The sequence below is a fragment of the Charadrius vociferus genome, unplaced genomic scaffold (assembly GCF_000708025.1).
Source record: "Charadrius vociferus isolate BGI_N301 unplaced genomic scaffold, ASM70802v2 scaffold72, whole genome shotgun sequence".
Lineage (NCBI taxonomy): Eukaryota > Metazoa > Chordata > Aves > Charadriiformes > Charadriidae > Charadrius > Charadrius vociferus.
In genome coordinates this window covers 758,150-775,200 of record NW_009647830.1, presented here as the reverse complement: position 1 = coordinate 775,200, position 17,051 = coordinate 758,150, and the positions used below count along the sequence as shown (strand labels likewise).

Sequence of the window (17,051 nt, the reverse complement as noted above, 5' to 3'; positions counted from 1 at the left end):
GGGGGGGACGGGGGATGGAGGGGACAGGGATTCCTGAATGGGAATCCATGGCAGGAGGTCGTGCCTCTGCTTTTCAAGAGAAGAGTAAAAAAGAATGCATTTCCATGCCAGGTACAGCAGCCTCATGCATCTGGTAAACAAGAAAACATACTGCAGTGCTATTTGGACACACTCGCTGAGGTCCTGAAAGGAGTGAGGGAGGGCAGCACGGTGCCGTACGCTAGCATATGTTTTACCTCTCCCTGGCGCTAGCGGTGCTGGCACGGGGTTGCCAGGATGCTGCGGTATCATACAGCCTGTTCTCACCAGCTTGCTATTCTGGAGACAAAGGTGCATCCTTAAATCCTGCCCCTCCCGAGGACTTGTCTTTAAGGAGCAGTGTGGTGCCTTGGCTGGATCAGCCGGGAGCCGGTACCTGTCCCCGCGCGGGGCTCTCCTGCTGTGATGCTGCACTGACAGCGATGCTGCGAGAGCGGCCCTACTGTGCTGCAGCACTTAAATGTATAAATACACCAGATACATCTATCGGCTGCTTTGGTGCTAACTCAGGAACAGATAATGCCACACTGCAGTAAGTGTGTCTGCAAGCTTTAAGTTGCTCCATTTTAAAAAAAAGGGCAGGGAATCAATCCCTTCTTATACATGCTGATGGTACCCACCCTGCCCCTCCCTCATCTTCTCCCCCACAAACACTCGAGAGTTAGTGCACTTCCCCCAAGAGTCAGGAGCTCTCAATGCGATGCCCTTCTCTGACCGACGGAATTCACACCTGCGTATTTCACCTTCCTCTTTCACAGGTTAAAGCTACAGAATATAGGCTGTCTTCAACCCCTTTTATGAATGAAGGGAAGCCCTTATTATTATTTTTAAGTGTTTGGAAAGAGAAGGGTGCATAAAAGCAGATGTTTGGAGCACTCACCTGCGAGAGGCAAGTTCTGGGGTCCCAGTCTCTGTTCCAAGGACTGTTCAAGTGAACCACCTCCGCCACACAGACCTACCTCCAGAATTACAGGTTTGGAAGATCGAGGATTAAGCTAAATTATGTTTAAATACAGGTGACTTGATTTATTACGTCAATAATAAATCAAGTGGACCAGCAGAGAACGAGAATTACCCATGACTGTATGAATGCCCAGTCAGAAGGGCAGCAGCGCAAAACTCATTACTCAGTTCTGCACTCATTAATGTTTGAATGACTAAGGTACTGAAACACAGTACGGAAGGAACATTAATTTTACGGAAGGTAATGAACTCAAATTCAGAAACCAACCTTTTACTTGCACCACTGTAAAAATATTTAGCATTTACTATATACATATTTTATGCCTTCAAAGTGCTGAAATTTTTTAATGAATTATGAAATCCCCAGGAGAAGTACTTAAAGTTGCATACCCCTGTGCTGAAGAGGAAGGAACCAAGGAAAAGAAAAAGGTTAAGTAAGTATCTGAGGCCAGAAAATAAGCAGTAGGAGGGAGAATTGGGATTAGGCTTCAAACACTTGTGATTTTCAGCTCCCAAAACATATGCCCTCAAAAAGATGGAAAAGAATTCAATCTGTGCATGCACTTCCACGATAATAAACACAAATACACTTGGGCACTTAATAGCAGTGACACAGAGGTTGTCTGAAAAAGAGAGTTTAACAAAGAACATTTTCCTAAGTAATATGGTAAAGAAAGGCAAAAAAAATAGCATCAGCTATCACCTGATTAGTATCAAACATGCGCTTACCTTATTCTTCCAAAAAGATAAATGCTTACAAGTAACATCGCAACAAGACTCTGCTATCATGATACTGTTTTTGTGATAGCTATAGATGTCCCATGCATAAAAGATTTCCCTGTCTAGTCACTGTGGGACACAACTCTGATGGACAAGAGGGGCAAAGGAAGGGGGAAAGGGAAGGGCCTACTCTGCACAGCTGCTGCCATCTGCTACCCATGATACAGGTGGCTGGTTAATGGTGTGAGAGGGAGGGAGGTGAGGCTCCACAGTACCTGCTCCCCACTCATCCATCTCCCTTCCCTGCTCAGCAATCGCAGTTCTGACGTGGTCTCCTAATCACTTTATGGCTGTCTTTTAAAAGAATTAACGGCATTTTCACTTCTCCTATTTTTTTAACTTAACCTGCTTGATTTCAAGAAAACACATTCATGTAAGAAATAATACTTCTTATTCTTCTTGCTACCTTCTTCTGTGACAGAAGGCAATAGAGCATAATTACTTCAGACACCTGTTGTAAAGTCAGTAGCCAATCATGTTATAAAGTGTCTGCATATTTCCATCTGCTTCAAGTCTTTCTAATTACTCATATATTTACTAGAAAAGCTGTAGGACAGTGTATATAAAGGTCTTCAAGGTTGTAGGCTGTGTTGGAGACAATGTAGTGTTTCATAAGGTGAACAAAATTGTCTATAGAGAACTTACTTTAGGCTTCGTCTGCATAGACATGGAAGACTTGGTTGATAATCTGAAGATACAAAGTAACTACTGAAAGCAATCACAAACTAGTAAGATTGATCACGGAAAATTATACACTTTCTAAGGAGAAGAAAGCAACAGAAAAGAATACCTGGACAGTGGATGCAGAACAAGCAGGAGCTATGTGGAAGGCAGTCCTGATGCATCCAGCACAGCTCAATGAACTTGACTTGATGGCACTTTAGGAGATGTCAAAGATTTGCCTAAACTAGGAGCAATTATCTTCAGAAAGCCATAGAAGACTCTGAAAGGGCTAAAGAAGAGCTAAAAGAATATTTAAGAAGGGAGAAAAGAAAGATTCGGAAAGTTATAGCCAGCCTAACTGCAGGGACCAGCAAGTTACTACAAAAGGTGTTTAGAAATCCAGTCACCATTCCCTGGTCCTTGTGGCCTATGAGACCTTCTTACATTGCTCCTGGCCACCTGAAATAAATGCTTTGGAATATGTATGTATGTATACCTATGTATATATTATTGAGGATTAGAAAGAAAAAGCATAATACTGCCTGCCATGTGTTACCCGAGACAGCTTCTACGAGCCAAGAAAAATTCAAGATGTTTATAATGAGGTTGTTCAGTATGAATCATCTCAGATCAAATTTCCTTCCTTTGTTGGAAAACTGGTCGACTAAATCAGCAGCAGCAAGGAGAAGCACAGCAGGACTTGGACACTGACTGTGCCACTCCTGATGTGGCAATACGTGACATGCCCCACACACAAAGTAGCTTGAGTCAAATTGCAGTGGTTGCACAAGAAGTTGAAATGCACATTTAGAGAACAATTATTGGTATTTAAGGACAACTGGACTGCAACACGCCAAGGCAATCTGCAATGACTTGCTCCATGCAGTGGCTTGGAGGAGAGCTCAGGCTCTCTGGGGAGGATCCAGGGGTCAGGGACTTTCCAGAACAGGGTAAGAACTGAAAATGGATTCCATGAACTACAGAAATTGGTCAGATGAAATTCTGTAAGACGAGAGTATTCCTTGGGAATGCAAGATTAAATACATAAATAACATAGCAACTAAATTAGGAGATTAATTTAACAGGATGGTGGGGAGAGGACACAAAAAGATCTGGAAGTTTTAGTATACTTCAAATTAAATCCAGTAGTCTTGCAAAAGAATAAGCAAATAAATCACAGGATAATTCAGGCTGGAAGGGAGCTCAGGAAGTTTCCATTCCAAGCCCAGCTCAAAGCAGGAGCAGCTGCGAGATGAGACCAGGTTGATTCATCCAGTCAGGTCTTGAAAACCTCCAAGGACAGACCCTGGACAGCTGCCCTAAGCAACCTGTACCCCACCTTGGCTTGTCTTCCTGGGGAAGAAGTTTCTCTTGCCATCAGCAGCTCGCTGTTTTTGTACCTAAAGTCACCTTTTCTCAAGCCAGCCCTGGTCCCCCAGCCTCTCCTCAGAGGGCCAGTGCTCCAGCCCCCCACCATCTTGGTGGCCCTTCCCTCAACTTCCCTCTCCTAAATAAAAAAAGGAGGTATTTAACAAAAGTAGCATTTCTTAACACATGGGAAGGAACTTCTGTGCCATATGCAGCCAGCGGCGAGGTCTTACATGGGGTGGTGTCCAGTTTTAGCCACTGCACTTCAAGGAGGATGGAGGCATGCTGAGGGAATCCAGGAGAGAGTAATAAAACCAAACAGAAGTCCAGAAAACACCAGGGCATGGCCCTGGTTAGGTAAATGTGGGTTCCCAATAGCCTGTCCACTCCTGAGCTGGTCCGGGAAGTCTGTTGGTGACTCGTGATCTGCTGCCTTCTCCACCTCTCCCCAGCCAAGGCTCGCCCTCTCTCGCACTTCCACGTTGCAGAGCTGGTGCACAGAGAGAAGAGCAGCTGCTGAACACAACCTCTAGGCTTAGCCCCCACTACCTCCCCCTCTGTGTCTCATCGCAGGGCTGAGCCTCGGCAAATCGCTCCCACCCCCTGCCACTGCAGCCCCAGTGAGGAACAGCAGCAAACCCTCCTCCCTCTGACGCCCGTTATCTAATTCGCTAACTATAATTCAGCCTAGCTCCAGAAATGAGGAGAATTTTGGATGAAATCCCAGAAAAATCACTCTTGGCATGGCAAACAATCTTTAAAGGTGCAACAGCTGAAGGAAACAAATGAAAATCGGATGAATGGGGCTGTCTGGCCCCTTTTGTAATCGTCAGTCCAAATGTTTTAGGACCGTGGGAGAGCAGTTGTGCTGTCTCCATAGATGTTGCTTCCCTGAATGTTCCCAGAGCTCTGGGGAGAGCTTGTTTTTCAGGAATAATCACAGATCCGCCTTCGAAAACAAGATCTTCAGAGATGAGAGAGTGAAATTTGAAATTAGTATTTCTTTTAGAGAAGCAGAAATTAGAAACAACACGTCTTATTAGAACAAGTACGTATGTTTTGCGTGGGTATATTGCTTTTGCTTCTCCTGAAAATACTTTACATGAAGATTTCCAGAAAATCACTGGCCATCTTGGAATGGCTTTCTTGCAGGAAGGCAGTGGGTGACGGATCTCAGCAGTCACACCATGCTCCAGGTCAGTGCACCCTGTCAGCTGCTCCCAGTGAGGTTTCAGAAGACGGTGTGTGCCATGGCCAGCACACCCCAGGAAGGGAGATGGCTGGCCCAGGACCACAGTGAGCCGCAAAGACTGTCCCCTCTAGGTGGTGGCAGGGCAAGAAGGAAAGCCAAACTCCCATGACAGGGTCATAGAATCATAGAATGGTTTAGGTTGGAAGGGACCTTGAAGATCATCTGGTTTCAACCCTCCTGCCATGGGCAGGGACCCCTTCCACTAGACCAGGTTGCTCAAAGCCCCATCCAGCCTGGCCTTGAACAATTCCAGGGATGGGGCATATACAGCTTCTCTGGGAAATCTGTGCCAGTGTCTCACCACCCTCAGAGTAAAGAATTTCTTCCTAATACCTAATCTCAATCTACCTGCTCTCAGTTTAAAACCATCAATGCTCTAGGTCCTGTGCACCTCCACCTCTTCCTCCACGCAGAGCCATACTCTGCACATTTTCCTCTGATGAGAAAAGACTAATAACACAGCTGTGATTCTCTCTCACCCAGCTGATGCCCTCCTTCATGTGATGGCCATCTTCTTTCATAAGCAGTCAGTTTTCATTTTTATTTTGATCCAGTAACCCAGCAGTAGGGTTCCTGCTGGGGAGGACTAACCAAGGGTCTTTCCAGTGGTTTGCTATGGCCATGGTTGCTCTCCCTGGCTCCTGGAGGTGCAGCTTTACAGCCGCAGCTCTGGCCCCAGGACTCGGGGTGAGCAGCCAAACCTCTTCTGACTGATGACACCCCTTCTGCTGGTGCTGCCAGCTACAAGTGCGCCCCAGCCTTTTAGCCTTGCATGGAGGATACAAACTTCTGGACAAATACCACCAATAAAGATTATGAGACTTTGGTCCCTGACATTAGGTACAGGTATCTCTATTTTAGCCAAAAAAACCCACAAAACAAATCCAACAAAAAAGTGGGCTCTTTCAGAAGAGCACCCCAAACTCCAAGTACATCTTTTTTTCCAGCAGCTCAAAAATGTAAATGCTAGATATTAAAATTCAGCTTTGACTCTGAAATATTCAGATTTTCAATAAGAATAGTTTATTTGACAGTAGAAACTACCTCGTCTTCTCCATTTTTCATACAATCTTTCCAATGTAGAGCTCCTAGCTCACAAGACCGAGTGTGAAAAACAGTAAATTAATAAAGAACATCTGTCCCTATCTTGAAAGAACATCTGTCTCTATCTCGGTGTAGTATTTATGGCACTAGTTTGGATCATTAATACTAAATATAGAAGCGGCTTCCTTAATTCCATATGCTGAAGCAGCATGTAGGTATGATCCGCATCCCACGCCTTTTTTCTAAAATGCTACCTTCTGTAACACTCTGGGAAAAAATTGTATCTTTTTATTCAGAAATTACTTAGCTTTTTCATAATGTCTTCATCAGTTTACTTGTCCATTAAATAGATGATACGGCAGAGGTTTAAAGATGAAAGTTTGTTGAAATTTACCATTCAAGACACAACCCTCTATGGCATCAATACCTATCTGAATTAAAAAGACAACTGTCCGTAACACTTATACTATGCAATAAAAATAGATCCAGTTAAGCATTTTTCTTTTGATGTTAAACTGAAGGTCTTCATAGTTCAGCCATCTTTCCGTATTAAAAATAAAAAGCACCTGAAAATATGAACCTTAAAGCATTTTGTTTGGATTTTACATACTTGTCTTTAAATGGCTGTTTGTTCATCCTCACAACATCATACACTATTTTATCCTTATAAAAAATTGAAGTAAGAAACCTTAGAAATAACAACAGAATGAAATAATCTAGACAATCCTATTTTTGTATTTATTGCTTCTTAAATCCACTGGTAAAGATTTCTGTTGTTTCACCAGTAATTTCAACCATTCATAAAACCCATTCTTCAGTGGCTCTTAGATAATCTCATTTTACACACCAATATTCTCCTGGGCATATTTTCCTTCATTCACCGTAAATCTTTAAATCCTTCCAAAGCAGAGAAGGAGACAGGAAAACAAACAGAAAACAAGCAAATAAAAAAGACAGCATACTGTGGTTAAGAGTTAAAAAACTACAAGCCCATCCTCTAAGGCAAGAGTTCTATTTTTGTCTCCTTCAAACTTTCAGTGTCATCTTAGCCATCTTGCAACATCCCTGTACCTCAATTTTCTCAGCTGTAAAATGGAAAACATAATTTGAAACCACATAGCCCCACAGTGCACTGGAAATATGAATGCATTAGTACCTGTAAAGTATTTGGAAGATATTATTGAGTTGAAGGTTTATTTCAGAAAGCAGAAAAATTATTTCACAATTTTCCTATAAACCTATCTTTGCTAATTCTCTCTCTTGTTTTTAATACACTTTTCTTCTGTTGTAGATAAAGGATGTCAGATACTAATTCCATTTAAATGACTATCTCCTGCATATCAGTCCTAATCCTTCAATGAATTATTATAGCTCAGAAAATAATGTTACAAAGCAGAATCACAACAACTGGGGTAGCTTTACTTCAAGCTTACTACTCAGTCATTACAATGACCTTACGTTTAAGTTATCCTGTGTTTCAGAGAAAAAAGGAAAAAAAAAAGTAAGAACCCTCAGACCATGGGACCAAAGAACCCAGAAAGGCTTTCAAAATTAAGTATGGGTTCAGCATCTCTGGGAAAGAACTTCTGCCAGCCTTTGTGAATAATTTTTCCAACTCTGTGCGATCTGAAAGGATTCTCTTCCTCCCATCACAGCCCACTGGGATGCCCCCTGTATGAGCCATGACTAGGTTTATCCTACCAGAAAGCTTAATCTGAGTCATTACCTGTTTTTTCTCCTGGAGGCAGACACAGCCCGGAGCTTTCCCGAGAGCACTAAAGAGGCGCCGGCCCACTGCCTCCCAAAATGACAGACCTTTCCCATGTCGGGGTGCACTGCAGGTTCAGCCCCGTAGGGAGAGCGTGCGCCAGCATCGGGGTGATGCCTGACCCTCCTGCACGACCCAGCTCTGCTTCTGCAGGGAGCGGCGCGGGCAGAGGTCCTCCGGCCGTGGGGAGGATGCTGTCCGCCCCTGGTCCCGGCTCGGGACAGGGTGTAGCGCTCTGAACACCACAGCAAGACGCTTTACGGACCTTGGTGGGTAAAAGCACTGTATGTCACAGGCTGGAGCAATAAATAGCAACAGCCTCGGGGCTGGCTGGCAGTTTGGGATGTGCTTGCAGCTCGTACCTAAAGCTTCTCTGGCCGCCTGGAGAATTATGAATCCTAAAGACCTGACATTTTAATTTGTGTATTTTAATGAACTTAGCTGCGCTTCCTTTTAACCTCTAAAGCTCTTCCCTGCAAATATTTATTCCTCCCTTTCCCTAGCTCCCCCTTGATTTCAGGGGGAATGAAGAGCCCGATCCCTTTAACAGGGATCCTCCTATTGATTTTGGTTCCAAAGTCCTTAGGCTTTGCCTCTATGATTTCAGTTCTGTTTTAAAGGTTTAGGCAACCTTAAGAGCAATCTCAGCTATTTTAAACTATGTTAATTTGATCATATTAATCTAGAGTTGCAGACTCAGAATGCAACATCCACAGTCAAAGATGACTCAAACTACTCAATCCTTCCTGGATTTTTTTTTTCCTTTTTTTTTTAATTGGAAAACAAACCATTTCACAATCTTCTATATTACCTTTTTGGCAGTTGAGAATTATCCAACCAGATGTTCAAGACTTTCAAAGTTGGACAACCAACTGGAGAGTTGGATGACCAAACCTATTCCAGTGGGGAACCTAAATTGGTTAGACTCATTGTTTATATCGGGATTTTCTGCTCTTAGGTCACAAACGGTCTGTTAGGGAACTATGAATGAAGGTACATGCTGGCCTTGAGACAAAACCACCCACATTAAGTAAATTTAAATCAGTGCTTCCTCCAGGAAGCAAAGTGTTGTATTACTTACAAGCAGATTTGATTACGGTTTACAGAATTGTTTAAACCCATTTAGCAGATCAAAAGAAAACAGATTTAAACTGATGTACTCATTGTTTTAACAAACACTAGTTGTTATCTGATGCAAAGATCAACATGCTTGATGACTCCCATGCAAGGGTTTAGTGAAAACATGGGCCATAGTAAAGATGGAAACATCAGATCTCACCATTTTCTCAAAATATCTTCAGGTTTTAGATTTTAAATTGAGGCTAAAAATAGTCTTATCCTAACATTTCTGAAACAAAATCAAGTTCATGAAAACAATACCATGAATCAGCTTCTCAATACCACGTTGGCCTCTCTTCAAGGCCATGAAAATACCCATTAATCTCACCGTCAAGAACACACCTAAAGCCCTTTCCAAAAAATCACACCATCAAAGATGTCCTTACGCGTATTTGTCTACTATAGCATCCAGTAAACATGCAGATTCATACAGCAGCATGCAAACAGCCTAGCAAAGACAGGGTCAAGACAAAGAATATCCTCAAAGCAATTCCAATAACCGCTCTAGATTATTCTGTTTGTGAGAAGTGTTCTAGCTGGAAAGCAGGACTGAGATTAGCTCAGAAGTTGTTGTCGATCTGACAAAAGCCAAAGGAACCTGCAAACTGCAAGGAGGAAGCTGCTGGATGAAAAAAAAACCAAAAACCATGGAGCAGAAGGATCATGTTAAGAATCAGTTGGATCTCCTTTATTTTCCAGAAACAATTATTTTACCTTTAATTTCAAAGGGGCTTTGGGGAAAAGGTTGAAGGAAATATAGTTCATTTTAGCAAAGCACATATTGCACAAAATAAATTTAAAAATCTATTTTTGGGCTAGAATGGTTGAAGAAATCCCTGATTAGCCTCTTAATGGGGTGAGTCCAATTTAGAGAGAATGATCACCAGAGGGAGTCATTGACTTTTCCATTAAAGTCAAAGGGAATTTTACATACATCAGGAGTGCAAAATTTGGGGGCAGAGCTGAGAAAGACTCCAAACAGATTGGAGTTCAGGGACTAAAGCAAAACCCACTGTTTTACAGATTTCATCTGAATCCATTTTCCCCTTTGGAGTTCCAAAGGATGACTACTACATTCCATGGTGAAACTTAGGCAGAAGGCGCTGAAGTCATTCATTCAGTGGGTACCCACTCCCACAAAAAAACAAAACAAAACAAAAAACAAAACAACCCCCCCCCAAAAAAAAACCCCAAAACCCCAAAAAACCAAAACAACAAAAAAAATCCCAGCACTTAATTGGTTTTATAGTGGTTTGGAGTGGTGTAAGTGCCAACTGCTCAGTTCTCTCTTTGGATATGCAACATATCACAGTCCTTCTGGAAAAGCAATTTTTAACAGCCTAAAGAAAATCTGCAGGTACCATCTATGAGAGTGTGTCATACCTCTTGGGAGTATCAGGATTTCAAACAGGAAAAGTGAAAAGGAGACAGGAAGAATTGCTAGTGTGGTTTTTTTTGTCTTTTTTTTTTTCTTCTCTTTCTTCCTTCAGTGTTAGTGACGAAGAGAGGCAGTGGGAATAGGGATTTGTGAACCAAGTGATAAAATAAACTCAGTAGATGAACCAGTCTACTCAGCCATGAGCAAGCTGGCATTTCATGCTCAGACATCTAAATTTCATGACCTTCAACGAAATAGTTTCACATTAGGAACTGGGCTTTTTCTTTCTGGACTTCGGCTCAACCTTGTTCTTGCCACAAAAGCCCAGCAGACTGGTTTGAAAACAAGCTCATTCACTAGGCAACTTTCCCCTTAATTCTGTACAATAAAATTATCCAGCAGAAAATTAGGAGATTAAAAAAAGTCAAGGAAACAGCCCCACCCAAACAAATGCAATTTCACTTCCCTAGAAATGTCCGTGGAACAAATGGAATTCAATTTGTTTCTGTGTTCCCAGGTAACAGCAGCACCTTGTTTTGCTTGTTTATTTAATTACTTCTTCTTGTTCATGCAATTAGCTGAGAGACTGCAGCCTTTTGTTCATTATGTTAACCATAACAGGGTTATTTGCATAGCTTTTCCCATTTTGAGGCTGAATTTTGGGTAGAGGCTCTATTTCGGGCTGTGGCAGGCAGAGAACCACTGGGAAGCCTCGCGCGGGGTGGCATGCAGCAACCCGCTCCTTCGCAGAGAGTGGCTCCGGGAACAGCACCGGCTGCCCATCTGCTTCTCATGGCAAACCAAAGCTCTGCCTCCAACATGCGCTATAAAGCACCACACGGCTTAAGACCTGGCTGTCTTTCATCCTATGCACTACCAAAAAACAGCCGAGTTCATCCCAAGGCGTTTTTGCCGACTGGCTGTCAAAGCTTAACTTTACTGCCATTTAGAATGGTACAAGGCATCGCTCTGGTCGATGTATGCTAGACTTAAAATTATCAGGACCCATACTGTGGCTGGGTGAAGGAATTTAGAGATAGAGACTACTTTAGGCTTTCTTTCGTGAACAGTTAGATTTAACATCCAGTCGAGACTAGTGCTGTTGTGATGCTCAAGTAAGTTGTTGCACAGTTAAATCTTCTTTTTAAACACTCAAGATGCATCCCCAGATCACAAGGTTTAGTAGAATGGTGACCCTCTCCGTTAATAAATGCGACAATTACCACCTCCCAAGTCCTCCGAGTTTCTGGCAGTGAACTGATGTAAGCTTATTTTTATCTAGGTTGCTCAGAAATTGAGGAATCTGCACCTTCTTACAAAAACAAGAGGCAGAGTCAGTGCCAGTGGGAGCCTGCATGCTCTGGTGGGCGGGAGGCACCTTCATCTCAGCCTCCAGGCACCTGAACACCCCCAAAACTCTATCTCTCAGGAGAAACGGCACACCAACTTACACTATTTGAAATATAGAGAACTGGAACAGACACCTTGGAAAAAATTGTCAGTCTCGTAGTTTGCAATTCAGCCTTCATACATGACCCACAGCCATGGTTAGGGTTAGTTCTGTAACCAATAGCAGCAAGGTGCAGCCTTTTAATGACATCGTTTTGACCCTACCTGTGCCATCTGCCTCTCCAGCTTTGACCGGGGAATATCATCAAAGTAGTTTTCATTTCTTCTTCTCCTTGCATCGCCCTGCATGATAATGTGGGGAACGTCCAGGGAGCCACCAGTAGTGAAAGTGCTTTGGCTAAGTGATGGAGACAACTGAGGAGGAGTGTGGTTACCACTGGGTTCCTGGACAGGGAGGAAAAAAATACAGCATAGTAAAAATAGCATGTTGCTGACTTCAAACCACACGTTTAAAAGCGTATCTGAATTACTCGTACTTAAAAAATACGGAACAATTCCTGAAATAGAGATTACTGAGGATGAACTTTTGAGATTTGCTACCTAAGGTGCAGAGCCCACGTGGAAGGAAAACCAATTCACTATTTACATGAACTAGTGGCGAATTCCCTCTCCAAAACCTCCTTGTGTAATACATACTCTCCTTTAGGACTGCTAGAGAGATAAAACAGTGAGTTACTTCTTGTCAAGGCCCAAATAAAGACATGATTTAGGACTAGCTATTTGTAGGATGAAATACATTCTCACCACTTCTGAGCAGCCACTCTGAGCAGTGAAAGTGATTTGAAAGTGATGTGAACTCTAGCAACATCTCTTGCTGGAAAAAAGAAATGCACGAACATTTACAAAATATAGACACTTTGCAATTTTTATAGGTCTTGCAGAATATCCATTTAACTTGAAGTACGGGATATCAGAAACAAGCTAAATAAAAATTCCTAGAATGTATGAAAGCATCAGAGCACAAATATTTTACCAGGCTTTTCCTGTAATCTGGGCTGAACTGTGACCTTGTATCAGTCAGTGTGCAAATACCACAGCGAATTGATACGGAACTCTATCTAATAAACAGCTAAACATGTCCTCCTGATCATACATTTTACCAGGATCCCGTGACCACGCCACTCACAGACAGCCACTGTAGGTATGTTTGGAAACACTTATTCTCATGCACATCACATAGAATGGTTTAGGTTGGAAAGGACCTTGAAGATCATCAAGTTCCAACCCCCCTGCCATAGACAGGGACACCTCCCACTAGACCAGGTTGCCCAAGGCCACGTCCAGCCTGGCCTTGAACACCTCCAGGGATGGGGCCTCAACAACCCCTCTGGGCAACCTGTTCCAGAGCCTTACAACCCTCAAAGTGAAAAACTTCTTCCTAATGTTTAATCTAAACCTGCCCTCCTCCAGTTTATATCCATTCCACCTCGTCCTGTCACTACATGCCCTAGTAAAAAGTCCTTCCCCAGCTCTCCTGTAGGCCCCCTTTAGGTACTGGAAGGCCGCAATAAGATCTCCCCAGAGCCTTCTCTTCTCCAGGCTGAACAGCCCCAACTCTCTCAGCCTCTCCTCATAGGAGAGGTGCTCCAGCCCTCGGATCATCCTCGTGGCTCTCCTCTGGACACACTCCAGCAGGTCCATGTCTTTCTTATGTTGAGGACTCCAGAGCTGCATGCAGTACTCCTGGTGGGGTCTCACGAGAGTGGAGTAGAAGGGCAGAATCACCTCCCTTGACCTGCTGGCCACACTTCTTTTGATGCAGCCCAGGATACAGTTGGCCTTCTGGGCTTGTTCAAACCCCATTTGCAAACATCGGTGCCCAGCTCCACCGTTCAACGCTCTCTTGGAGACTGCAACCAGCAAGAGCAGAGCTGCAGTGCACTGGGCAACCAGTCTGCACACATACCACCCCAGGGCGGACTGTAAAACACCCCCATAGCAGTGGGATGGGGAAACATGTTCCTCTCTCGTGATGTAGGTTACTAGGCTCAACTTATCTGACACTAGAGATTTCTCTGATAGTAAGTTCTACAGAGGCAGAATGTACCCAGGAGTGTGTTTGCACAGTGCAGACCTTCTCTAAATCACCTATTGCTGTAATACTATATTTCAATACTGAACAAGGAGAAGGGACCTGAAATTATTAGAGGAAGCAAAGACCTGCTCTGGTGGGCATGGTGGGTAAAACGCCCTACCTTTTTATTTAAAGAAAGAATTAAAGTGGATAGTTCGTGCATGATTACATTGAAGCAAACCTAATTCTGAAAAGCATCAAGGTACTTTATTCCATGCTGTTAAGAAAAGAGATATCTTGTAAGAAATCAGAGAGCTGTAATCTCTTCCAAATGGAAAGGAAAGTTGCAATTCTCTGTATGCGTTCAAGTGATAGTAGCATCTGATGTTAATATTTGAAGTGTAGGAGTCTATGTGACATTATTCCTTGCCATCACAGTAATGGATTAGTATTTTTCATGTTGGTTGACTAAAATCAGGGATATACAGTTGTTTAACAACTTTTAATTAACTGGGATTTTTTTTTTTTTTAAATTTTCTAGCTTTTCTCTGAGACAAGCACTTGACATTTCCCAGGGCAAAGAAAGGAATGTTTTCCTCTTAGGAATAGTCTTTTTCCCTCCTTCACAAAAATCCACCTACATTTGGCCCAGTTAAAAGCTTCTGCAAAGCTGTAGTCTGCACAGGCTCACAAGGTTTGGTGAGGCATAATCTCTAAAACCTACCCTCCACAGGCCCAACCCTGACTACACGGTGCAGACATCTCTGCCCTGAAAATAACCTGAGTAGAGGGGCACTAAACGAGATCCTTCCTAACGACTGCTATGTGCCGCTCCAGCCAGGTAGGTAACCTCTCTCTGCTCCGAATCACGATTCACCCCCTGTTCAGTAGACTGATAGGGCCATCAGCACATCAAAGTGACAGATGACCGTGCCACGGACATATGGATTCCAGCTCTCATCAAGTTTTTCATATTTTATCAAACTGCGTATAAAGAGAAGATTCGCTCAGAAATCTATATCGGAAGATTGCTGGCAAGGCAATAGAGACAGAAATTACAATGTCAAGAAATAAAAGTATTACGGTGCCTCTGCATTATGGAACAGGGTTTGATTGTATGATTTTATGCTATTTTCTAAACGTCGTCCTTCACAGCACAGATGGATCCTCAACTGTGCAGCATGTTGTCATATACTCAGCACTGCGTTATCATTAGTTATCATGTAGTCAGTATTTTATTCTCACCTCGTTTCATGGCCCTGAACCCCTTCCCTAAACTCTATTCAAATCCTGCTCTGAAGATAGGATGACTAATATCGTCATTTTCATGACGCTAATAAGTGCTTTACAAATGTCAATCAATTTATTTTCACCACACCCTGTGACTTCTGGCATTTTATAATCACCACTTTAGTGTGGGGGACCTGAGACACACAGACAAAGGTTAAAAAATATCAGTCACTTCGGATGCCCAATTAAAATATCTATTGCCTGCTTTTCCAAGTGCTTGTATTCAAAACTCCACTTTTACTGATCTAATTTGCAGCGCTGTGTGCTCAGCACTTGTATAAATCAGACTCCAGACTCCAGTCAAATATGCACAATGTCGGTAACATACAATTAGTGACTGTTTATGAGGCAATTACCTAAATAAGTTACCAAGCTTTATCCAAGGGCTTTGTGGCAAAAGCGAGTGTAAATTTGTATTTTCACGGCTACAGCTATTCCTTTAATCATGAGTCTCTCTCCCATTCTTCCCTCATTCCTCTTCCTCACTCCATACCCACTTTCCCATCTCCTTAACAAACCTGCAGACCAGGCACAGACGCCCGTGCAGGTGCGATCACGTACTCAGTACCGCGTTACCGTTAGTCACACAGTTCATATCGTGTCACCACCCTGTTGTGCAGGCATGGACACATGCCCTGCAGGGATGCCTCATCATGTATTTGACTATCAAATTCTGCTTCATCCCCACCTCTCAGTCCTGCCGGTCACATAATGCTGGAACCACACAGGTCAGGGTTGGAAAGGAGTTTAAGTGATCCTTCCCCAGGCTGCCCAGGTGCACCTCATGCCCCACAGATGTTTGTCTAACCGGTTCCTAAAACCAGGAATCCTCCCCAGTGAATTCATTCTCCTCTTAAACTATCATTACTATTATAATGTTGCTTCTTCAAATTTTCAGTCTAAATTGTCATTCCTTCAGATTAAATTCAACCTCCCGGTGCCAGCCAGCTGATGATGGGGTTCCATGAATAACATGGATGCTGGTCCTGTAATTAAAAACTATAACGCATTCAAGAGAGGAAAGCCAGATTGCATAGATAACCTGAGATCCAGCATTTTCTAGCTTTCGAGTATATGACTTTGAAATCAAATTAACTTTTCCTTACTACACGGTTATTGTGGCAATATTAAATTTTGTGGATATTTTTATGTTTGTTGATTTTCCTCAATATTTGACCGTTTTTTACTTCGAAGTATTTTAAAAGCTAATACAAAGAGAGCTGAAAAAGGTGAAGTGTTAGCCATGCTTAGGTTGACCTTGGGACCTTAAAGGTAGAGTCTCTATACTATCTTTTCTTAAAGATGTAAATTGATCTTCCAGTAGCCACAGATACTTTATGTAAAACAACTTTGAAATGAAAAATTATTGCAAACTGCAGCCTAAATACTATGTCCTTGTTTCATGTGAAATGGCATAGTAGCAGTTGATAGGAAAGAAAACCTTAATCTAAACTCACGTCCTCCTCTTTAGGATTCTCAGTGAAGGCTTCAATACCACGAGGTGATGAATGACATTTAGCGCTTGCCCGCATCAGTAGCTCTAGCTGTGGAGCAGCAGACTACTTTTTATCATTTTGACTACAGATGGAGGACATCCAGTTTTCTCTTGACTGTTAACTGAGAATAGACAGTCCGAACCAATAACACGGGATGTGGAAGCTTTCCCATCTGCTGAAGAGGAACTAATTCCCCAGTCCAGAGCACTGAAAGTATTGAGCAAAAATGTGCAACTTTCAAATGATTCCTCTTTCCTGGGAGTGTTTTAACACCTGACATGCATCAGGAATCATTCACACAATACATAAAAAATAAAAGACAAGAAAAATATCCACACATTTGTGCAATGTGCCTTAGAGCAGGATGTTATAGACTTGTGAGACTTTTTTCAACATGCCATTAGGAATAGGTTGAATTTGGGGGGGAATCTAAAATGTCTGTATGTGGCATCTGAGAATAAGCAAGG

At 42.7% G+C, this 17,051-nt stretch overlaps 1 protein-coding gene across 1 annotated transcript in view; it reads right to left on the bottom strand.

The window, feature by feature from the left end:
- ANKS1B (ankyrin repeat and sterile alpha motif domain containing 1B) overlaps positions 1–17,051 on the bottom strand; it is a 456,808-nt gene that overhangs the window by 37,897 nt on the left and 401,860 nt on the right. Inside the window, exon 21 of the mRNA XM_009882636.1 lies at positions 11,989–12,168. Within this exon, the coding sequence (XP_009880938.1) occupies positions 11,989–12,168 (180 nt within the window). The remainder of the gene's footprint in view (positions 1–11,988; positions 12,169–17,051) is intronic.